General features: G+C 33.3%; 1 protein-coding gene across 1 annotated transcript in view; it reads left to right on the top strand.

Moving 5' to 3' along the window:
- The window catches only part of LOC126889952 (zinc finger protein 808-like), a 67860-nt gene that overhangs the window by 8926 nt on the left and 40253 nt on the right, over window positions 1-18681 (top strand). Inside the window, exons 3-4 of the mRNA XM_050658709.1 lie at window positions 6155-6335; window positions 14990-15477. Of these exons, the coding sequence (XP_050514666.1) occupies window positions 6155-6335; window positions 14990-15477 (669 nt within the window). The remainder of the gene's footprint in view (window positions 1-6154; window positions 6336-14989; window positions 15478-18681) is intronic.

Raw genomic sequence — 18681 nt, forward strand, 5'->3', positions numbered from 1 at the left:
CGGAGCACTTTTAGGGGAAAATTCATTTTAACTTTTTTAAAGTGTTTAAAAAAAGGTTTATTTTTGTTTTTAAAAAAAACTTGTTATATTAAAAGTAAGTGAATTACGCTCAAAATATTGTTGGTCCCTTTTATTTTTTGGTAAAAAAATCGCGAAAATCACCCCCTAATTAGAATCACATATAAATGTTAACATTACCACTTCACAAGTTACTTTGTCTATGTAACATTTATATGATCTGTAAGTTTCATCGGTTCAAAGTGCTTCGTTTTGAAAAAGCTGTAGTTAAAATGGCTTGAACGAGTAACTAATCACGAGTTTAGGCAAATTTTTAACCGCCATAACATAACCAATTTTTGTCTAACAAGAAAACAAAAAATCAAAAATATTCAGAAAAGCAAAACGTACATTTTATTACTCTTTGAGATTTTTGGTATTCCTATTTGTTTTTAAGTTAATTCCATAAAGAATTACGATTTTTTTCAAAATTAAAAAAAATGTTTTATTTTAAACCAAATTTTTTTTCAAAACTGAGCACTTTGACCCAATGAAATTTATAGATAATATAAATAATAAAGTGGTAACGATTAATTTTATTTGAGAAGCTAATTAAGGGGTGATTTTCGCCATTTTTTTACCAAAAAATAAAAGGGACCAACAATATTTTGAGCGTAACTCACTTACTTTTAATGTTAAAAGTTTTTTAAAAAACAAAAATAAACCTATTTTTAAACACTTTAAAAAAGTTGTAATTAATTTTCCCCGAAAAGTGCTCCGTTTTTTGGTTATTTCACATTGAAATATTCGATTTGGAATTTGACGAAGAAGAACCTACATTTCATTAGCTGCAACTCTGCTTCTACTGGGTCTGCAGACCTCACGCATAGACAATTTTTTTAAATTTTTTATAAGCTATATTTTTACTAAGAATATTTTTTTCGCTAAAATACTTACTTTTAGTTATCTCCGAAAAAACGTCCAAAAACATGTTTTATTTTGTTAAACATGAACATATTCACTCGCAAATAACTCGAAAAGTATTGACTTAGTGAAAAAACTGTATAGAAGAAAAGTTGTTTAGAATTAAAAAAATACCAAGTTTCTTGTAAAAGGTATATATTAAAATACCCTAAATAAGGGTCACAATACAAAACGTTTTCGGATTAAGGAATCCATCATCAGTGTTTAAAAGCCAAAATTTGCATGCCTGAGCCACCAAAATGTATCGGGTAAAAACCCTTTAAATGTAAATAATAAGGATGTTTTACATATTTATATAAAATTCATTGGATGGTATAGATAAACCTGGATGTTACCCAGGGCAACACAGGACTCTCTCCACGTGGTTGGAACTTTTTTTTTTTGGAGAAAACCTCACATATTCAAAAAAAAAAGTTCCAACCACGTGGAGAGAGTCCTGTGTTGCCCTGGGTAACATCCAGGTTTATCTATACCATCCAATGAATTTTATATAAATATGTAAAACATCCTTATTATTTACATTTAAAGGGTTTTTACCCGATACATTTTGGTGGCTCAGGCATGCAAATTTTGGCTTTTAAACACTGATGATGGATTCCTTAATCCGAAAACGTTTTGTATTGTGACCCTTATTTAGGGTATTTTAATATATACCTTTTACAAGAAACTTGGTATTTTTGTGATTTATGGTATACAGCCAGCTACAGGAAGTTTATTTTCCTCCTGGATTTTGTTTAGAATTAGTCATTTTCAGTGGCGAAACGTCCATGTAACCACTGTTACCATTGGTAACAGTTACAAATCTTACAAATAAATATTTTATGACTACTACGAAATAATTCCATTTATATTTTTTACCAACAGAAATACTTGTTAATAGTACCTAATTCAGTAAATAGCCAACTAGACGCACGGAAATATGGTAGGGGAGCAAAGTATGCTAAATGTGCAGTCGCTCGAGCGCTTTGGAGACCTATTGGGTTGTGAAGAGTAGGTCCTAAAACCAAAAAAAGTTAAGTAAAATTTTCCATTTTAGTGGGCGCTTGCCATTTTTTAATTTAATTTTCCATTTCCAACAATCGTTTTTTCCGATTATAACGCCATCTATGCATAATTCGAAAAAATGTTTCGAATAAAAGTTACTTATTTTTTCGTAAGGAATCCAAATCTGCAATAAAAAATGGGGGCTCCCATTTAAGATTTTAAAGTAACCCCCCACCCCACCTCCGTGGCGGGTCGTGTTTGGTGCCATTCGATAGATTTTTTAAAAATATTAAATAAGTGTATTTTACAGTTTTTCGATCTGATGTTCATTTCGCGAAATATCGCAGGATTCGTATTTAAAATATTAAATTTACCCCCCACCCCTCTCCGTGGGAAGTCGTGTTTGGTATCATTCGATAGATTTTTAAAAAATATTGAGCACTTATTTTTTAGCTTTCGATCTGTCATTCATTTCGCGAAATATTCGCTTTTTTCTTGTGAAACTTTGGGACTCGCCCATTTCCTTACGCCCGGCTCAAATCGTCAGACCTTTGAAATATACACTGTTTTGCATGTACTTAACTTACATTATCTTAATCTGACAATTTCGAGTTTTTTTAAGGATAGATTTTTTTTTCGGGCCCCCCTTAACGAACTCCCCTGTGTTAAGAACCAATATATGGTCGAGGTACATCTGCAGGGTACCAGGTTTCTCCCCATATGATAATCTGACGCGCTCGAGTAACTGCAAAAATCCCCGTTTGGGCTCCCCTACCATATTAGCGAGATATGTGAATCCATGGCACGTTATCATAATATTATTATGCTGTTACCAATACTGGCACTGGTAAACGGTACGCAGGAGAAACCCTCGCTATCATATCGTGCATATCAGTAGTGTCACCATTTTGAAGATTGGTAACGTTGGTTTAGTACCTATTACAGATTACAGTGTGCGTGCATTTAAACATGGAAGAGCGTTGCTACGTATTGCGTAATTGATCAACTACTTGAAAAGTCATTCTACTTGTATATTTTTTTATATATTATTTTAAAGAAAAAAATGATATTATTGAAAATGGAAGAATTAAAATATAAACAATAGTTTTCAAAATCTGTTCTTTTTCCTACTTGTTCATTTTTTATGTTAATTTTATGGTAGAATAATATGTTTAGTTTGTTTATTATTTATTGTTATACCTGTTACATATACATGTAATTATATACATATAACTTGGGAATAGTGATTTGTTTAATTTTATCCCACAGGATTGAAAACAAAAACTTGTATTTGGGCGGTTCAAAATATTTTTTTTTAAATAAGATTTTTTTACATCTGGTTTTGGTAACACTTTAGAAAAACTCACGCGTCGCCACTGGTCATTTTATCCAATTCCGGTCTTACTTTGAATGTATTTTTTTCATCTTCGAGAGGGGCTATTCCCCTTCCCGAATAATATTGAGTTATCTGCGGAAAACCGTCCAAAAACTTTTTTTTGGTTAAAAATGAACACGTTCACTCGCAAATAACTCAAAAAGTATTGACAGTAAAAAAACTCTATAGAACAAAAGTTACTTAGAATTAGTCATTTTATCCAATTCCGGACTTATTTTGAACGTATATTTTTTCACCCCGTATTGTCAAATTTTTGTAAAATGGAGGGGATGTAGAATTGTAAACTTTTTCTTATATAATAATAGACAATTTCAACTACCTATTCCCAAATTTTCATCCTTCCTTTATTTTTTGGAGGTTTTCGTAAAATTTTGCGTTCCCTGATCGGGCTATAACTCCGCAACTGTTCATACTATAGTGAAATATTATCTTTCATTTTCATATCCTTGTAACTTTTTAGTTTCTTTGCATACAACAGAGGATTTTCTTTAACTGTTTTTATTAATATATTGTTCTCTAGTGCAGAGAACTCTTATATTTATGATATTTCTTACCCATGGACATCTTTAAGACATTTAATGTAGTCTGTACTAACAAAAAAAATACAACTTATTTAAAGAAATACAAATTTTCTGTAAATGTGTGCCGTTCTTAAATCGTTCAAAACAAAACTCGTTTGATTGAACAACAATCATAAACCTTTCTGAAATTTCGTTCCGATCATTTATAGAAACCATTCTCATACAGGGTGATTGATTGGTGGGGTAAAGCTCAATAGATCCGTTATAGTAATAGATAGCAATAAAAGTTAATAATAAAAGTTGTAGCCAACTTTGAGCTTCACATTACAAAATTAGTTAGAATGCTACAGGGTGTTCAATAATCGATAACATAATGGCAGACCAAACTTATGTTTGTTTTGTAAATGGAACGCCCAATATTTTATTTTATATTCGAAATCCTGTTAACTTCTCCATCACAAAAATATGAAGGTTTGTTATGTTATACAGGGTATTTACAAAGTTATAACCAATTTTGTATGAAAATCGTAACAAGTTCAACTCCCTGTATAAATAAAAATAGGCACAACAGCAATGGTTTATTAATGCCATATTTTTTGATTTATTGTCAAAATTTTCAAGAATTATTGACATTGCTAATTTTCTTTATATACAATACAGGGTGAGTCAAAAAGTAAGTATATTATTTTCTCAGTAATGTTAAATTTAACACCCTGTATTTTATATAATTATTGAAAAGTAACATTACCATGCTTTAATTTTTATATAACATTCCCTATGTCCAAATTTATTAGTTTTCGAGATATTTTTATTTTTCAGAGCAAATTATTTTAGTTGTCTAAATTTATCTAAATTTTAAGTAAGCCATGACTGAATTGACAATTGACGATTACTGATTATCAATCCGCTAATCAATGTAACAATGTAGCAAACAAAGAAATAAAATAATTTATTAGTAATACATTTTACAAAAAAAAACACAACCACAACATGCAACATTTTTGAAACAATTAAAAACTACTTTTTTGTGTAAATGTAACAAATAAAGAAAGACAATTAGTAATAAATTTTAAAAAAACACACACAAACACAAAATACAACATTTTGTGAAGACAATTAAACACTACTTTTGTATGTAAATGTAACAATGTAACAAATAAAGAACGAAAAATAATTTATCAGTAATACATTTTGCAAAAAAAACATGTTTGAAAAAATTAGAAGCTACTTTTAATAAAATATTTTTAACATTTAATTACATAAGGTGTTCAAAATTATCTCCTTTATGTACGCCTAAAAACGATCATTGAATGAGCTACTTACTCTACGAAGCATTTGTAAATTAACACATCGAAATACACTTTGTATTCTATTTTCAATTTCATCCCTTGTTGTTGGAGGTATTTTATAAACTTCATTATTAACGTAACCCCAAAAAAATCAGTCCAGTTTATTAACTTCTGGTGATTTGGGTGACCACGCTACTGGTCCATTGAAAAATGAAAATATCTCGAAAACTAATAAATTTAGACATAGGGAATGTTATCTAAAAATTAAAGTACGGTAATGGTACTTTTAAATACTGATATAAAATACAGGGTGTTCCATTTAAATTTACTGAGAAAATAATGTACTTGCGTTTTGACTCAACCTGTATTTCATATAAAGAAAATGAGCAATATCAATCATTCTTGAAAATTTTGACAATACGTAAAAAATCAATAAACTATTGCTGCTTTGCTTATTTTTATTTTTACAGGGAGTTGAAAATTGGTTATAACTTTGTAAATACCCTGTATAATATAACAAACCTTTATATTTTTGTAATGGAGAAGTTAACAGGATTTAGAATTTAAAATAAAATATAGGGTGCTCCATTTAAAAAAACATAAGTTTGGTCTGCCACTGTGTTATCGAACACCCTGTAACATTCTAACTAATTTTGTAATATGAAGCTCAAAGGTGGCTAAAATTTTTGTTATTAACTTTTATTGCTATATATTACTATAGCGGATCTATTGAGCTTTACCCCACTAATCAATCACCCTGTATATTGGGTTTTAATGGAAACGGTAACTTGCTTTTTCGTGCTATATCGAAGACATATTTCGGGCCGATCTAGTCAGACAAACCAGGCCTTTTTATCATTTTGACGAATTATCTCCTAGCATCAATCGCAAGCCCAATCGTTACAAGTATAAACAAAAGTTTTCTGTGTTTTGTTGTTAAATAAATTTTAAGATTTTAGTTCTACAAAATTTCTTCGTTACAGATTTGTGCGAACAATGTAATGTGGAATCTTGTTACAAAAAACACGACTTGCACGCAGATTTTATTCGTATTACAACTAAACCATTAAATCAATCAAATCCATACGAATGTGCTACATGTAGCATAAAGATTTTGAATCCTACAATAGCCTTATTCCATTTGTCTCTGCATGACAAAGATAGGTAAGTTCATAACAGTTCGTTCTAGTCACACGGTTCAAACTAATGAAACTTAGTTAGTTTTACTTAGTTAGTTTAAATTAGTTACATAGTTTACTTTTACCCTGTACCTGGTACCCCGTAGGACTTACGACATTTATTAGGTTGGTTGATATTGAATTTTGAGTAATTGGAGTCAGAAAAAATGGAGGAGATACGATAAAGTAGGTGGACGTCAGAAAAAATTAAGTGCAGTGACTGTAGAGGGCAATTGATTGTATCATCCATCGCATGGGCCTGACAGGCGAAATTACTAGTTATATACACAAACATATTATTCTTAAACAATTAGAAGTCCTAGATCTGAAAATCTAAAGACTTCTATTGTGGAACCAACCTTCTGGTGACAACCTAAATCCGTGCTTTCTACAATTTACAAACCAAACGGACGATAAATAAAGCAGAAAAAGGGGACTCTACAATATGCAAACACCTCAGGTCAATTATCTTGGTAAAATTCTATCGAATGTTGATTACGTGTGCTCACAATATGAGTAAACTAAGAGAAACTGAAAGTCAGTTTATACACTAAACGTAAAAAGTATCACATAATTTTTAAAACAGAAATATAAATTAAAAATAATTTTTAATTTTTAGCAGAATGTTATAATTCTATCGTCTTCTTTACATGTCTATAAACCCATAACATTTCAAGTTGAAGCGTGTTTTTGCTGAAAAAAAAAAACAAGAAACAAAACGTTAAAGCAGAATATTTATTTTGGACATTTGTGTTCGAGAATTTGATCTGTGCACTATTTCTGCTTGAGTTTTCAATGAGGAGGTGCGTTCTTACAAAAATGAGTAATATAACTTCAGAACAAGCAGCCCAAATTGTAGGTTTAATTGGAGATGACCGATCGCAGCAATATCTTGTTGAAGTTATGGGAATCTACCAATCCAGCGTTTCAAGAGCTTTAAGAAGGTATAGAGAAAGTGGAGGATACGCAAAAAGACCAGTTCCAGAACTTTCCAGGTGCACGAACCCAGCAGATAAACGTTATTTACATCTGCAGACTTTACGTACACATCATGTTACAGCTAGATAACTGCAAAATGATCTTTCCACAGCCTGTGACCCGTAATGTTCGGTTCGTAAAGTGCCATTTCGGTTAGAAACAGATTAAAGGAATTTGGAATCAGAGTCAGAATGACTGCTACTTGCTCCACAGTTAACGAGGGTACACCGTATGTCACGTTTAAGTTTTGCACCAGAACATGACAATTGGAATATTAACGACTGGGCTAATATTCTTCTTACTGAGTGGTCAAGATGTGCACTTTGTGGATCCGACAGTGCAAAGTGTCTATCGGATCCAAAAAGTGCAAATTTTGACTCATCAATAAAAAGAATATTAGTCCAGTCGTTAATATCCCAATCGACATCTTCTGGTGCAAAACTTAAACGTGACATACGGTGTACCCTCGTTAACAGTGGAGCAGTAGCAGTCATTCTGACTCTGATTCCAAATTCCCTTAATCTGTTTCAAACCGAACTGGCACTTTACGAACCGAACATTACGGGCCACAGGCTGTGGAAAGATCATTTTGCAGTTGTCTAGCTGTAACATGATGTGTACGTAAAGTCTGCAGATGTAAATAACATTCATCTGCTGGGTTCATGCACCTGAAGTCCTGGAACTGGTCTTTTTGTGGATCCTCCACTTTCTCTATAACAACTGGACTAATATTCTTTTTACTGAGGGGTCAAGATGTACACTTTGTGGATTCGGCAGTACAAAGTATCTATCGGATCGAAAAAATGCAAATTTTGACTCATCAATAAAAAGAATATTAGTCCAGTCGATAACATCCCAATCGACATGTTTTGGTGCAAATCTTAAACGTGACATACGGTGTACCCTCGTTCACAGTGGAGCAGTAGCAGTCATTCTGACTGATTCCAAATTCCCTTAATCTGTTTGAAACTGAATTGGCAATTTACGAACCGAACATTACGGGCCACAGGCTGTGGAAAGATCATTTTGCAGTTTTTTAGCTGTAACATGATGTGTACGTAAAGTCTGCAGATGTAAATAACATTCATCTGCTGGGTTCATGCATCTGAAGTCCTGGAACTGGTCTTTTTGTGTATCCTCCACTTTCTCTATAACGACTGGACTAATATTCTTTTTAATGAGGGGTCAAGATGTACACTTTGTGGATTCGGCAGTACAAAGTGTCTATCGGATCGAAAAAGTGCAAATTTTGACTCATCAATAAAAAGAATATTAGTCCAGTCGATAACATCCCAATCGACATCTTCTGGTGCAAAACTTAAACGTGACATACGGTGTACCCTCGTTAACAGTGGAGCAGTAGCAGTCATTCTGACTCTGATTCCAAATTCCCTTAATCTGTTTCAAACCGAATTGGCACTTTACGAACCGAACATTACGGGCCACAGGCTGTGGAAAGATCATTTTGCAGTTGTTTAGCTGTAACATGATGTGTACGTAAAGTCTGCAGATGTAAATAACATTCATCTGCTGGGTTCATGCATCTGAAGTCCTGGAACTGGTCTTTTTGTGTATACTCCACTTTCTCTATAACGACTGGACTAATATTCTTTTTACTGAGGGGTCAAGATGTACACTTTGTGGATTCGGCAGTACAAAGTGTCTATCGGATCTAAAAAATGCAAATTTTGACTCATCAATAAAAAGAATATTAGTCCAGTCGATAATATCCCAATCGACATGTTCTAGTGTAAAACTTAAACGTGACATACGGTGTACCCTCGTTAACAGTGGAGCAGTAGCAGTCATTCTGACTCTAATTCCAAATTCCCTTAATCTGTTTCAAACCGAACTGGCACTTTACGAACCGAACATTACGGGCCACAGGCTGTGGAAAGATCATTTTGCAGTTGTCTAGCTGTAACATGATGTGCACGTAAATTCTGCAGATGTAAATAACATTCATCTGCTGGGTTCGTGCACCTGAAGTCCTGGAACTGGTCTTTTTGTGTATCCTCCACTTTCTCTATAACGACTGGACTAATATTCTTTTTACTGAGTGGTCAAGATGTGCACTTTGTGGATCCGACAGTGCAAAGTGTCTGTCGGATCCAAAAAGTGCAAATTTTGACTCATCAATAAAAAGAATATTAGTCCAGCCGTTAATATCCCAATCGACATCTTCTGGTGCAAAACTTAAACGTGACATACGGCAGGGTTGGAAAAAACCCGGGTTTTTTCTTAAAGCCCAACCCGACGGGTTTTTTTGGGTTTTTTAGGGTTTTTCGGGTTTTTTTGGGGATTTTCAGTTTTTTATTTAGATTTGATATATAGTTTCTGCTCTATCAAAAGTTTTACAAAAATTATGAATTTTATTGCAAAAATAATAAAATAACAAAATATGCTTACAATATGCTTACGACCATGATTTGTTACAGTCATACAGACAAGAAATAAAAAAGAGAGATGACTTTGCCATTCAACCATTTCACCTTTTTGCAAATACTATGGAACCCAAATACATGGAAGACGACTTACAGGGGAAGAAGAGGAAACAGTCGAACAGTGGGTTGCATCGAATCTTTCTGATGAGTTTTTGGCAGTGATGTTATCATTCAAGATTAAGGATCCAGATATGTTCCCCGAAACACTTTTCAAAGAAGAACTTGTCAAAAAATTCTCAACAAAGAAATGGTGGAAGCTGATATCAATAAAAAATAAAAAAAACAAATAAAATACCAGATGAATTTTGTATTTATATGTTATCTTTGTTCTCATGTCCAGCTTCATCTGCATCTATTGAGCGGATTTTTTCTTCATATGGATTAATATGGACTAAGCTTCGCAACAGATTAGGTGCCGATAGAGCTGCAAACTTGGTAAAAATATATAATCATTTAAGAACCGAGTCCTCGTCCTCAACCGAGTCTAGCGAATAACGAATGGGAATTGGGAATGTGACAAAAATACAGATTCTGATTTTCCTGATAACTAATATGCTTTGCTGATGCTTTGTTTAACAAGAAACTTGTTTATTTTTTTATTTGTCTATATACCATGTTTAAAATGAGTGTTTTATTAGTTTAGTTTCAGTTGCCCTCGTTTTGTATTCACCTACTACTTACTTCATGGTATTTATGCTAGTTTTTGTTTTTATTCAGAAATAAATATATGTATATGACGTTCATTCAACTGAAAATTTGCTATTTTTGAAAAAACCCAATAATAGTGGGTTTTATCAATTGAAAAAACCCGAAAAAACCCACTGGGTTTTATAAGATGGGGAAATTCTATGCCAACCCTGACATACGGTGTACCCTCGTTAACAGTGGAGCAGTAGCAGTCACTCTGACTCTGATTCCAAATTCCCTTAATCTGTTTCAAACCGAATTGGCACTTTACGAACCGAACATTACGGGCCACAGGCTCTGGAAAGATCATTTTGCAGTTGTCTAGCTGTAACATGATGTGTACGTAAAGTCTGCAGATGTAAATAACATTCATCTGCTGGGCTCATGCACCTGAAGTCGTGGAACTGGTCTTTTTGTGTATCCTCCACTTTCTCTATAACAACTGGACTAATATTCTTTTTACTGAGGGGTCAAGATGTATACTTTGTGGATTCGGCAGTACAAAGTGTCTATCGGATCGAAAAAATGCAAATTTTGACTCATCAATAAAAAGAATATTAGTCCAGCCGTTAATATCCCAATCGACATCTTCTGGTGCAAAACTTAAACGTGACATACGGTGTACCCTCGTTGACAGTGGAGCAGTAGCAGTCATTCTGACTCTGATTCCAAATTCCCTTAATCTGTTTCAAACCGAATTGGCACTTTACGAACCGAACGTTACGGGCCACAGGCTGTGGAAAGATCATTTTGCAGTTGTCTAGCTGTAACATGATGTGCACGTAAATTCTGCAGATGTAAATAACATTCATCTCCTGGGTTCGTGCACCTGAAGTCCTGGAACTGGTCTTTTTGTGTATCCTCCACTTTCTCTATAACGACTGGACTAATATTCTTTTTACTGAGTGGTCAAGATGTGCACTTTGTGGATCCGACAGTGCAAAGTGTCTGTCGGATCCAAAAAGTGCAAATTTTGACTCATCAATAAAAAGAATATTAGTCCAGCCGTTAATATCACAATCGACATCTTCTGGTGCAAAACTTAAACGTGACATACGGTGTACCCTCGTTAACAGTGGAGCAGTAGCAGTCATTCTGACTCTGATTCCAAATTCCCTTAATCTGTTTCAAACCGAATTGGCACTTTACGAACCGAACATTACGGGCCACAGGCTGTGGAAAGATCATTTTGCAGTTGTCTAGCTGTAACATGATGTGCACGTAAATTCTGCAGATGTAAATAACATTCATCTGCTGGGTTCGTGCACCTGAAGTCCTGGAACTGGTCTTTTTGTGTATCCTCCACTTTCTCTATAACGACTGGACTAATATTCTTTTTACTGAGTGGTCAAGATGTGCACTTTGTGGATCCGACAGTGCAAAGTGTCTGTCGGATCCAAAAAGTGCAAATTTTGACTCATCAATAAAAAGAATATTAGTCCAGCCGTTAATATCCCAATCGACATCTTCTGGTGCAAAACTTAAACGTGACATACGGTGTACCCTCGTTAACAGTGGAGCAGTAGCAGTCATTCTGACTCTGATTCCAAATTCCCTTAATCTGTTTCAAACCGAACTGGCACTTTACGAACCGAACATTACGGGCTACAGGCTGTGGAAAGATCATTTTGCAGTTGTCCAGCTGTAACATGATGTGCACGTAAATTCTGCAGATGTAAATAACATTCATCTGCTGGGTTCATGCACCTGAAGTCCTGGAACTGGTCTTTTTGTGTATCCTCCACTTTCTCTATAACAACTGGACTAATATTCTTTTACTGAAAGGTCAAGATGTACACTTTGTGGATTCGGCAGTACAAAGTGTCTATCGGATCGAAAAAATGCAAATTTTGACTCATCAATAAAAAGAATATTAGTCCAGTCGATAATATCCCAATCGACATGTTCTGGTGTAAAACTTAAACGTGACATACGGTGTACCCTCGTTAACAGTGGAGCAGTAGCAGTCATTCTGACTCTGATTCCAAATTCCCTTAATCTGTTTCAAACCGAACTGGCACTTTACGAACCGAACATTACGGGCCACAGGCTGTGGAAAGATCATTTTGCAGTTGTCTAGCTGTAACATGATGTGCACGTAAATTCTGCAGATGTAAATAACATTCATCTGCTGGGTTCATGCACCTGAAGTCCTGGAACTGGTCTTTTTGTGTATCCTCCACTATACCTTCTTAAAGCTCTTGAAACTCTGGGTTTGTAGATTCACATAACTTCAGCAAGATATTGCTGCGATCGGCCATCTCCAATTAAACCTACAATTTGGGCTATTTGTTCTGACGTTATATTACTCATTTTTGAAGTTATACTTCTTTACCGGCGATATGAGGGTGAATTTTTATATGTTAAAACCTATGATCCCGGCGCATGCGCATTATAACGTTGTTCTGATTGGATGTTCAAATGACATGTCCAAAATTATTCAATATGGCGGCTGTGGCACAGCTGTAGTTAGATTATTTATGGTTGTTGCGTTTTAAAATTTGTGTGAAAAGAAACAAGAAACAAAAGTTAGTTAATAGTTATACTGCCTTTTCAAATAGTTTTCATATACCTATATTTTTGGACTTTTGGACTATTTTGGACAAGGAAAACTCATTCTAATTTGGGAAGTAGTTTTTATTATAATTATATTGTAATTATACATTTGGATTAGGTTGAAATACAGTAGAGCGTCGATTATCCGAACTACAATACATTGATACATATTTATAGTCATACATATATATCCACAAGTGAATAAAAGCCATATTTATATATTGTATCCTCGGAGATCCGTGGAAAAAATTTACACCCAAAATAACAAAATTCAGTTTGGCAACATTGTGTAAAAGTTGATAGTAACATATCCTTTTTAAGATAAACACAACTGTAATTTAGTCCAAACAAATTGATATATTTTTTTTGCCAACAAAAATGAGATTTTTCAACGAAATAATGTTTCAAATAATATGTGCAAAATAATTTTTAATTGGGTTCTGCTAATGGGCTTACTTTTTTTGTCATTAAAGTAAAAAAAAAACTTTAAATTTTACTCATTAAATCATCATTGTCCGGTTATAGTCTTAATTATTTTAACTGTACTAATATCCGTCGGGTAATTATGAATGATTAATAGGTTGTTAAAACATTTTATCTGTAGCGGCTTCTGGAATATCTTATAAATATCGAATTTCATTGATAAAATGCACATATCCCACCGATCTTCGCTTCGACCATACCTACATATTTATTTATATCTTGATAATGACAACTAGCAACTAAACAAAAAAGTGCAGTCTTTGCAACAACATAATTATTTTTGGATACAATATTGAAGAAAATTGAAGATATTTTAAGCGTCAATTAATAACGCTTGCTCGGTATTCGAGTGCGGGAGTCGATTTCGAATAATCGGTCGTTCGGTTGATCGACGTTCGGATAATAGACGCTCTTCTGTATATTTATTTTCTCAAGAATGGGGATTTTAGAGAGAAATCCCAAATTAGGTCCGATTTTTATTTTTAAATTATGATTTTTTGGCGTAGATTTATTTATCTAGTATGTACGTAATGCTTTTTACATACTTGATTTGATTACCAACAAAAGTTCTACCAATCTTAATTTAATGTATTGTTTTCTTACTGTTTTGTTATATTTTAATATTTTCTTCCACAAAATTTAAACTACATAATTTAATTATATTCAAAACAGCTGTCAAACAGTAAAACGTTCAGTTACCCTATTTTTCCACATGACAAATAATGTGGAATTGGACGAGTGAGTCTAGGCTTCGATTACGAATCAAAGCGCCGCGAAATTCACGGGTTCGATTCCCGATGCAAGTTTTTATTTTTTATTTTTTTATGCATTTTATGATTGTAAGTATATTTGTTATATAATTTTTTTTCAGAAAATGCGTATTTAAAATTTTTGCCAACAATTATTATCGTTCAGAAATCATTTTTTCTTTGTGGCATTTTTCAATGTGTTTGTGTGCGTTTTATTCTTTTATTTTTTTAAATTTTTGGTATTGTCTTAAAAATCACATAATATCTAGTAGAAGTATAACTTCTTACGTGCGTACAAAGTACACACACATTCTTTTTTTGTAAGAACGCACCTCCTCATTGAAAATTCAAGCAGACATGATGCACAGATCAAATTCTCGAACACAAATGTCCAAAATAAATATTCTGCTTTAACAACGTTTTGTTTCTTGTTTTTTTTTCGGCAAAAACACGCTTCAACTTGAAATGTTATGGGTTTGTAGACACCTAAAGAAGACGATAGACGAGGATTATAACATTCTGCTAAAAATTAAAAATTATTTTTTTTTCTGTTTCAAAAATTATGCGATACTTTTTGTGGTTAGTGTATTTAATTCTGTTTCAGAGTCGACCATCGCCCTCTTACGTACGTTTCGCTCTTTTGGGCTCTTCAGAGAGGCCTATGGTCTGCTCTGAATAAAAAAGAAAACAAACTGTCTCCCTTTTTTTTATTATTATTCTTTTTTAAATTTCTTTCGTAATAGTTTCAGGTGCTATAAATGCAACTGCATTCTACTGGAATTTTCTGATTTTCTGGAGCATATAGAGAAACTTCATTCTAAAGATAAGGATTATTATCGATGTATTGAGTGCAATTTTGTGACCTTCTCTTATATCCTGAACTTTGCCCATAGGAATAAGTTGCATAAACCAAAATCGTTTCATAAATGCAAACTTTGTGACGAATTTTGGCCAAACAGAAATCATAATTTACATGAGAAGATGTTACACATTAGAAGCAAATATGGAACAAATCCATATGTGTGTAACAAATGTAAGATTGAATTAGTTGATCTCGAAGAAATATATGATCACTTAGAGATACATGGTGATATAGGAATATTTTGCAGTTTTTGTGCCTTTACTTCCGAAAATCTTGAAGACCTTGAAAAACACAAAAAAGATAATCATGAAAAAAAAATTGAAAAACAAAGAATTCTACGGGAAAGCTGTAAAGAATTTATGGAGAATGGTAAGTACTAAATTGTTTATTCTTATTATAAAGCCAGGTAAATAGTCCTCAGTACACCGTCCTTTTTTGAAGAAGATTACAAAAGTCTTAAAAATGTTTGAGCGAGTCTACCACTTTCTGATAATTTTCAGAGTACAGGCTGGACGCGTTTCCGCACGCACCACTCCTAAATTTTAGTGCAGCAGATTCGTGCAAATATAAGAATTGTGCATTTAATGATAGAAGCATATAATTTGGACCACATATAGGTACTACACATATAAAGGTTCAAAATTAGATATGAGGCCATCTCAGATTTTACTTTTTACAAAAATGGCGGGCATTCAAAATGGCGACGATACATATGTGACTAATAGCACGATAACTTTTTAACGAAAAGTCTGAATTTATCCGAACGAGAAGTCGAAAAGTCGAATTTAATTAATGATTCCTTTGAGAAATGTAAATTTCCAGAGTGCCTGAAGACAGCCATCATTATTCCTCTTCATAAGGGTCGTGAAATATCTAATACCTGCAATTATAGACCTATTGCACTACTACCGGTACTCTCCAAAATTATTGAGAGACTCGTAAAAGCCCGCCTTATGTCCTTTCTAGTTGAAAACAACATTTTATCACAAAATCAGTTCGGCGTTTTGAATAATAAATGCACCACTGATGCCATCTTTTCTGTACTACATGAGGTTTATCAAGCACTGAACAATAATCTTCACACTGCCACCGTTTTTTGTGACTACGCCAAAGCTTTTGATTGTGTAAATCATAACATTTTGATAAAAAAACTAAATTTCTACGGAATTCGAGGTATTTCTTTAGATTGGTTCCAATCTTACTTGGATGATAGGAAACAACTGGTTAGAGCAAATGATACAGACTCTAGTCTCAAAAAGATTGTATGTGGGGTACCTCAAGGTTTAGTATTGGGTCCTCTACTTTTCCTTATCTTTATTAATGACATCACTAGTTTAAAAATGGATGGAAAAATCTTTCTTTTTGCTGATGATACCAGTATCACTTGGAGCAACTCAAATATTGCAACTCTTCATGATACTATAACTTCTGATCTACTTACAATAAAAACCTGGTCTGACTCTAATTTACTCTCGTTTAACGTAGATAAAACAGTAGCATTGTCTTATAAAGGAGCTCTTCAACCCTTAACTCTTAATAACAGCCAGATCAGTACCGTTGATTCTGTAAAATTTCTTGGTATTTTTTTAGACAGCAACCTTAAATGGTCCCACCATATCGATTTGTTAAGGAAGAAACTATCCTCAGCTTGCTATGCTATAAGATCTGTTTCGAATGAACTCAATTTAGCATCTTCCAAAATAACATATTTTTCTTTGTTCGAGTCACATCTTCGTTATGGTCTTCCTTTTTGGGGTTCTGGTACAGCTGCCCAATTCGATGTTATTTTCAAATTACAAAAATGAGCAATTAGATATCTGTTTGGCCTCAGAAAAAAACACATTGCAGAAGTTACTTCAAAGATCACGGAATTTTAACCCTTCCATCTTTGTATATTTTAGAAACTGTTTGCTGAATTCGTAAAAATCTACATGTCTTTCCACTAAGACCTATTCATGACTACTTCACGAGAAATTCTACGTTTGACGTCTATATGCCGACTCCGTCCTCTGAGTTAGTAAAAAAATCTATATTATATTCCGCAAAAAAACTTTACAACCATCTCCCTCTACAACTTAAATCTGCAGCATCTTTCCCCAAATTCCGTAAACTGACAAAAGCCTACCTATCTGAAATACCATATTATTCAGTGGAAGATTTTGTTAATCAATAACTAAGAAATTACAGTACCCTTTGCACAAGTAGTATTTTTATTATCATTTTTTTGTCTATATTTGGATGTCATATGCAGCAGCTTAATTTTTAAACTTATTAATTACTAGGTAGACTATGCATTTGCAATTTACTTAAATTTTGCAATTGATTATTTCTGTTTATCTTCATTATTATTGTTATTATTGTAAATATATTGACGATTTATGTAATTTTAGTAAATTGGATTGTTATTGTTTTGTTTTCTTGACTTTTTATAAGCTTTGTCGATAAAATTGTACAATTTTTCATGACAATAAAGCGTATTTCTATTCTATTCTCTATTCTAAGTCCGACTTCAACCAAATTTGGTATATGAATTATTTTTTTGATGTACAGTAGAGCGTCGATAATCCGGACGTCAAAAATCCGGATCGTCAATAATCCGGATTTGTATCTAGCAAAAATAAAACATCGTACATACCATCCGCCGTTGACTATGCGTCTTTACAATGCGTCTGCATGACAATACTGTGTTTGAACATAAAAAAATGTTTTGATTCATTTCACTACTAGACCCTTTACTATATAAGAGAAAATATAAACTTTTAAAATGTTTGTTGTATTTAGGCCCGGTCTTTTCACCTCCAAATAACTAGCTATCCGGAGGTTTTTTTGACAGATTTACATGTAATCTGTCGGATAAACTTCCCGATAAATAGTTATTCGGAGGTGAAAAGACTGGGTTTTAAATGTGTATACTGGCCTTTTATTAAGGTAATTTCGATAATCCGGATAATTTGGTAATTCGGATGGGTTCCGGTCCCATTTAATCCGGATTATTGACGTTCTACTGTATAAGGTCGAGCTCCTGAACCGGAACAATCGGTTTCTCAGAAGTTGTGTTTTTCCTGAATTTTATGTAAAAATGTTTTTTTTTTCAATTCTTTCACCCTGTATATATTAATTTTTCAAAAAGGTAATACCGGCATTAAAAAGAGCGTAAAAATATTTTTTAGGAAATATTTTGAACTTTTTAGTTATGTTAATTACCATGTAATAAATGCATAACTTATCTTCACATGAACCTATGTGCGACAGATTCGTGCAAATATTATAAGAATTGTTGTGCATTTTATGGTAGAAGCATATAATTTGGACCACATATACTACACATACAAAGGTTCAAATTTAGATATGAGGCCATCTCAGTTTTTTCCTTTTACAAAAATGGCAGGCATTCAAAATTAATCTGCCGCCCATAGGTACATGTGAACATACGTTGTGCATTTATTAAATGGTAATTAACATAACTAAAAAGTTCAAAATATTTCCTAACAAATATTTTTACACTCTTATTAATGGCGGTATTACCTTTTTGAAAAAATTAAATATACAAGGTGAAAGAATTGAAAAAGAAAC

The sequence above is a fragment of the Diabrotica virgifera genome, chromosome 8 (genome assembly GCF_917563875.1).
Source record: "Diabrotica virgifera virgifera chromosome 8, PGI_DIABVI_V3a".
In the NCBI taxonomy this organism is placed as follows: Eukaryota; Metazoa; Arthropoda; class Insecta; order Coleoptera; family Chrysomelidae; genus Diabrotica; species Diabrotica virgifera.